This window comes from Protopterus annectens, chromosome 2.part1 (assembly GCF_019279795.1).
Source record: "Protopterus annectens isolate FY-2018-M chromosome 2.part1, PAN1.0, whole genome shotgun sequence".
Classification (NCBI taxonomy): Eukaryota; Metazoa; Chordata; order Ceratodontiformes; family Protopteridae; genus Protopterus; species Protopterus annectens.
The window spans coordinates 920,602,093-920,609,271 of NC_056729.1; the positions used below are offsets into that span (position 1 = coordinate 920,602,093).

At 38.8% G+C, this 7,179-nt stretch overlaps 1 protein-coding gene across 2 annotated transcripts in view; it reads right to left on the reverse strand.

Annotated features, from left to right (window-relative positions):
• Nucleotides 1–6,791, reverse strand: part of LOC122794278 (CDKN2A interacting protein) — a 280,153-nt gene extending 273,362 nt beyond the window's left edge. Inside the window, exon 1 of one of the 2 annotated variants that reach the window (XM_044062552.1) lies at nucleotides 6,528–6,791. In XM_044062552.1, coding sequence (XP_043918487.1) covers nucleotides 6,528–6,547 — 20 coding nt within the window. In that variant the 5' untranslated portion in view covers nucleotides 6,548–6,791. The other variant, XM_044062551.1, reaches the window with a different exon arrangement.
• Nucleotides 6,792–7,179: the final 388 nt, after the last annotated feature.

Genomic DNA, 7,179 nt, shown 5'->3' on the forward strand with positions numbered 1-7,179 from the left:
CCCATAAGCTATGGAATGTCCTTCATCCAAAACAATGATATTCCAGTTAACTAGTCCTTTATACATCGGTACTAGGTTAACAAAGTAACTTGAACCATTTACAAACCACTTCATTCCGACACAGAGTATACAACTTCAGGGTCTTAGATCTTCTAAGAAAGCAGATGGCCATGTCTAATATCCCTTGTAATCAAATGATCATGGCACCAACAGTCAAGTAAGGAAGCTCAAGAAAACAGGGACTGTTTCTGTGATAGGGTGGTAAACATCTGGACAAAGATGGAATTTAAGTAGTGATCACAAATGACAATTGAAATCAAAAAGGATCAGGAAGGGGGGGTGGTAACTTCTATACATTTTGAGAAATCGTTTAAACTTCTAAAAGCCATATTTGACACTCATATTAAATTTTCCAAAACGTCCAGTGTTTCACTCTGCTCACAGGGGACTTGGAGCCTATACCACCAAACAGGCACAAGGCAGAGAAGCAATCATGGAGAGGATGCCAGTCTACCATAGAATGTGAAGTACATTTTTCATTTCATTTGTAATCAGGGGTAAAGTACTTACACAAGACAGACACAAATTTCAGAAGATCACCAACTCACCTAGCTACATGCTTTTGCGACCACATAGTTTACATTACAATATCTGTGAAGCAGCGACATTAAAAACAGACACTTATAATTGTATTTCCAAGTCTAATGCCACTAGCATGGCCAAGTGTACTGTAAAAGGAACAAGAAAAAGCAGATTATACAAGCAGTTTGTATTTTAGCCAAAAATTACAAATTTACTCTACTTTCCTTTGTAAGAACATTGACATTCAAGCAATCACACCCTGTCGGAAGGTAACAGATTATCCGAATCCCTTTACATTGTGGCAGTTATTTAATAGACCAATAATCAATGCCTGAAGCGTGGGTTGTGTGCAGCTGCCCACAGACTCTGGAGTTGGACAACAGGGGCAAAGCCTGTTTGGTCTACAGAAGCACAAATGGGTAAAAACTGTGAAACCATCCCTTGACAACTGTTTACTGCTACTAAACCTTGGCCCATCTTTTTATAGGTACAGTTTTATGATTTGTACCGCTACCACATACATAGCATGGAGGAACGCTTTCTTAACAAAAAAGTATCTGAAAAGATGCAGAAGCTCATGTATGCCAAGCTATTTATGCAGACACGATACAACTTGCACATGCACACATTTTAATCCACATAACATTTATCTTGGAATCTATCTGTACAATGCAAAGCTATTAGCTCTCGAGAACTTCGATATTACAAGTATTTACTTACTTGTCTTTTGTTAACTGGGTTAGTCCACTGGGCTGGTGGCCCATTTTCAGTGGAGACCAGAGGAGAAAAGCTCCACATTATAAAACAAATTACAAAGTTTACATCAGTTCTACAAGTATTTGTATCATAAAAAAATATAGTACAAGTATCAAAGTTGTGGGATACATATATTTGTAACATACAAGACATACAATGCAGAGTATCATGAGGTCACTCAATAAGGCCAATCAACAATTAATATATAAAAACAACAGTAAATTGTGATCTAGAAAAGCTGGGTGGGTTATAGTTGGGTGGGGTGGTGACAGGTATAAGATGGAGAGAGTTGGCCAAGTAACTCTTCAAATCTCTTTTGAAAGTAATGGAAGAGTGGATAGAACGTTGATAATTAGGGAACTTGTTCCAAGTTTGAGACTTTGAGCATTTATAAAGTAATTTGCCTACAATTTTCTTGAGTCTGTAGATGTCAAGTATATGTTGGTCAGTGCTACGGAGAGATCGGGAAGGTTTGTATGGGGATAGGAGGGTGGACATGGAGGGGCAGTTGGCAGGATTTTAAAGTAAAGAATGAGACATTAGAAGCTGAGAAAGTAGGAGCAGTTGAGGGAATTGAAGCCACTGAAGTTGTGTGAGGGCAACGCAATGGTGGGATTTGTATGGAAAGTTGCAGACAACTTTAGCTATCTGGTTGTATACTTGATTGAGTTTAGTTAAAAGATTTGCTTGGAGGTGCATAAAAATAGGGGAGGCATAGAGAAGGCAAGGGAGGAGATAGGCTTTAGCAAGGGAAGTCCTAGAGACAGATTCTTTATAACAGACCGAATTTTTGATTGTTTTAGGTGAATGTCAAATTTCAGTTGATCGTCGAATGTGAGAGTCTGCATGAATTACAGTATTATCTAGGGAAGAGATAGTGAAGGATGTCCCAAGGTTGGCCATATATTTTTGAGAGGAAAAGTAGCAGCTTTTTTTTTTTTTTTTTGGGGGGGGGGGGGGTTAAGGATAAGTTGATTTATTAGCCAGTGTTCAGTGGTGTTAAATGAGGTTTGTGTCAGAGAGTGGAGGTCAGAAAGGTTGTCAGACAGGGTGATAAGAGTAGAGTCGTTGGTGTATTGGATTAGTGTAGATGTGCAGCAGGTGGAGCGAAGATTATTAGCAAAAACATTAAAGAGAAGGGGGCCTAGGATGGATCCTTGGGGTACACCTGTTTTGATAGGTAAGAAGGAAGAGCGTGAGGACAGCCACCAGCCACCTAACAGATTGCTGTTAGTAAGATAGCTGGAGAGCCAGTTGGTAGTGGATGCAGAGGTGGAGTTTGGTTAGCTTATTAAGAAGCCTAGGGTGGGAGACTGTGTCAAATGCCTTAGAGAGGTCAAGGAATAGGCCTGACACCAGTTTATCTCTAGCCTCGGCTATGGTCTGTGTAAAGGAAAGAAGGGCAGTGGAGGTGCTGTGGGGGGGCCTAAATCCATGTTGAGAGGGGATGAGAAGATTTTCCTGGAGTAAGTGATTGAGAAGCTCAGTGTGAATGCATATTTCCAGTATTTTTGAAAGGGGTGAGAGGATGGCTATAGGGTGGAAATTAGATGAGTCGGTGGAGTTGCCTGTTTATGAAGCTGAATTGTACAGAAGAATTTCCAGATGTCTGGGACTAAGGATTCTTTGACAGAATGGTTAATAAGCATAGATACTGGATAAGCTATAGTACTGATTGCATGTTTGAGAAATTGGGGGGGGGTAGATTGTCGAAAGAGGGAGAGCACGGCTTAAGTTTCTGCAGAAGATAATTTATACAGGCAGTGGGAACAGGTTTCAGGGAGAAGGAGTGGGGGTGGAGGTGGAGGTGTTTTGTTGGTGTCTGTAGGGGTTAGTTTGCAGACCGAGTCTATGAAATAGTTGGTTAGTAGGGATGCTATTTCTATCAGAGTTTTATGAGGGTAGGGGTTGGGGGTAGAAGGTTTTCCTGGGTGGAGATTATTATTTATAGTGTGCCAAAATGTTTTAGGGTTTGAAGTGTGGGTAGACTGAGCCTCTAGGTAGAAATTTTTCTCGTCTTGCACAATGAGTTTCTTAGTTCTTTGCATTTGAGAAGAGAGAAGACTGACTTTGACTATTGTTTTCAGGTGGAGTCTCTTGAGAGGGTATGTTTGGAGAGCCAGGGTGTGGCATTGGATTTGATCCTAATTTTCCATGTGGGGGCAAGAGCGATTAGGATGTTTTTAAGTGTTATATTAAATTCAAGAACAGCTTTGTTTAGGGGAAGGTTGATCAGGTGGGACCAGTTAGAGACAGTTGGTAGTTGAACTTTTCTGCATTGAAATTAGAAAGGTTTCGGCAGCCTCTAAAAAGGTGAGTAATCTCAAATTAATAAATAACTATCTGCCATTCAATTTTATTGGCAGCATTATTAGCAATATGTGCTTGTCTGGCTTGAAGTCATATTCAGCTATTTACAGGATTACACAAATCTTGTGTGTGCAACAGTATCCCATTTGTACTGCAATGGATGCTTCATTTCATAGTAAAATGTATTTCAACTTTTCTGAACTACACTTGTGCCAGTACTGGCACCCTGTACATATACTTAATGCATTTGTTCATTTTCTGTTAATAGGGAGAAAACTGAAGTTTTATACTGAACTAAGTAAACGGTGACAGTTAAACTGCTCTGTCCAGAGTTCAGTGTATCTTCACATTTGTACTAATTTTTGCAATGTGGATATACTCAGATATTTGTAGTACCGCTGGAGGTGGCTGTAAAATATTTCTGTTAGGAGCAGGACATAATTTTTATTACATCCCCTTTCTGTGTCTTGTTTTCAGTTTCTGTAATTCTGGGGGGAGCAGCTTTCCAATGAAGCGGACAGAATTGAAAAGTCACAATGAACTTTATACACAAAGTTAAGAAAGAGACAAAACAGTTTCATCAGTTCCTTTATTTCACTTTACAGCTGCACAGAAATTTGTATTTGCAGCACTGTTAGAGGTAGGTTTACTGGGTATAACATCTTTGTTTTATTTGGTGAGAGAGAGAGAGAGAGAGACAGAGAGAAGATTTTACTACTTTTCCTTTTACATATACTTTTAATGTCCCTGTGAAAGACCCTTACACTTATGCTTCATCAGCAATGTTTTATTCCTTGAGGGTTAAGGATTTTTATCACAGCACCACTTGGCAGATTATATTTATTTGCAATATAGACAATAACAATGTGCCCTTATATTCAGTGTTCCTCAGACTAGTAAGTTGTGTGAAAGCCTCACTTTTCACGGGTTTACAATAAGACAGTAGTCTGGGAAGCCCTTATATGTACTCAGTTTCTTTTTTTGCATGACTGATAAGGAAACAGTAGTTAATAAAATAATTTACTCCATGCACATTCATTTCTCAACTGTAAAGAACTTCAAAAAATGCCCACATTTTGACGCACTTTCGTCAACTTCTCATAAAATTTAAGGTTTTCTGGCAAATCATTGGGGATTTCTCAAAATTTGAGGTTTTCTGGCAAATCATTGCGTATTAGAGCCACTAACTAAATTACACATGTTTGAGTTTCAGACTTCATATTCATTAGAAAACGAATTTCTAAGTTGCAATACTTAAAACCTGCCCGTGATTTTGGCCTTCCCTCCATTATTTTTGGGTTTATCCAAAATTCTTGTGGTAACAGGTTGAGAATTATGCCTACAGCAGCTATATGGTAAAACTAAAATGTAGAAAAAAGATACACCATTCAATTTTGTACTCTTTCTTTCTTCTGCCTAGTATCACTGTTAACTTTACCCAGAAAGCCTCAAACAGGTGGGCATATAATATTTCTGGACAAAAAAATGGTGCTGTGCATAGCTCTCAACCTTCCATGTCCAAGATGAGGAACACTAGCCCTCATAATGTGGAACAAATGGGCAAAATGTGGACCACATACTAATGGCTTACTAACAACTTCAACTAGGAAGGTCATAGGATGGTTAAAATATGCTGGTTTTACTTATAAAGATGATCTTTTAATTAATTAATATGGTTCATTTCTATTTACAATGGATTTCACTTAAAAAAATCCTAACATTGAATGTGTGACAAAGTCTTTCAATGGGGAACTTTGAGGAACATGAACTTTTTAAGACCCCAAATGAGGTACGTTCTTCGTAATGAGGTAAACTTGAGAGGTATGGGCTGTGTAAATATCACACACTTCAAATATTAAACACTCACCGTTTCAAAACTTTTGGTCAAGCTGTACAAGTACACAACTTATTCATCCAAGAGCGCAACACTACACCAAAGCTACTCTCTGTTTACTCAGCATACCTCTCAACCTCTTAATGCAAGAAATCTGGACAAAGCCTGACATAATGGAGGGACAAATGCCCAAAAATAAGAACAAATTTTAAGTATTGCTCTAATAAACTTAGAAAATAGTTTAAAATACCAGGATATGTGTTAATGTGCATTTTCTGAATGATATGAAGCCTGAAACTCAAGTGCATGTCATTACTTCGTGATTTCAATCCTCGGATCATCTCAGTGATTTGCCCGAAAACCACAAATTTTATTTACAAAAGACCAACAATGCGAGGCGACAATCCGGACAGTTGAGTGCTACGGTACTCAGTGTTGCTGTACTCATCAATAGTTACATTCTATGCATTTAACTTTGTTATCAATTAATTTGTCTACTGTTGTGCTTCACAATTAGCCACGGACTTGAGATAACATGTACGCCGCACCAGCTCACTCCCTAAACATACAACTTCTCTACACTAATCTATATTGCATTAAACTTCCGTTGTACGTAGTAACATCACTTCAAACATCTTTCTTAATAATAGGAATGGTTTAACTCCTCCACAGCACAAAAACTGCTCAACACTTACTGACAACCCATGAATACGTGGTTTGCCCAAACCATGGAGAGCGAGAGTAATCGGTCTGACTGAGAATTACTGACAACATTGCCATCAGAGGATATTATATTATACAAGTCCACATTGTTCAAAATGAACTGTCTCCGCGCCAGCCAGTGCTTGTCTGATTCGCAGTCTCCCCTGACCAATTCCAACCACTCTGCCAACTGCAAACGGTCGCCCAGCACCCCGTTCGCCGGAGCTGAATCCTCCTCCTTTTCACCCTCATTAGTATTCATCAGTACACACAACCAAAAAGTTTACAGTAGCATTAGATTTTGCCCGTTAAAAAAAAAATCAAGACATTAAAAATCTCAAACCTCAGCCCAACAAAGTGCATCCAAATCCAAGACCCGGAACCGATCCCAAATAAACAACGGAAATTGTGTTAAGAAAGCTCAACCAGATCGGCTTTTGATTATGACGTCAGTTGGGCGAGTGTAATAACACTATTCCGTTGTACGAAGTAAACATGAATCAAAAAGTAGGGTTCGTTAGTGTATCTTCTGTCTCTATTAATCTCCTAAATCAGGGACGAATCTAGAAATAATCAAAGCCAGTTAGCGACACTTAGTACTGGTAACCTGAGACATTGATAGAATAAGAAATGAAAACTGACGTACATTTTCTGAAGTAAAAGAAGTCTAATATTTCACTTATCCTTTATTAAAAGTAATCCACCACTTAAAAAATCACGACTTTTAGGAGGGGCGGAGTAAAAATCTGAAACCGAGTTGGAAACATTCCTGAAAATCAGGGACATTTGGGAGGTACACTTCAAGGGCGTAGTTTTATTATACCTGCCTCACCCATTCCATGTCACTACAGCCTTCTTTGAAAAACTATTTTCTATCCATTACTGCTGTTTGTAATTAAGGAACTTCTGAGAGACCTGCTAGGCCACAACCATCTGCATTAGAAGCTGAAGTTAAGTGAAACTTGCAGTAGTGTATTTTAGTCTTATGTTAAGTA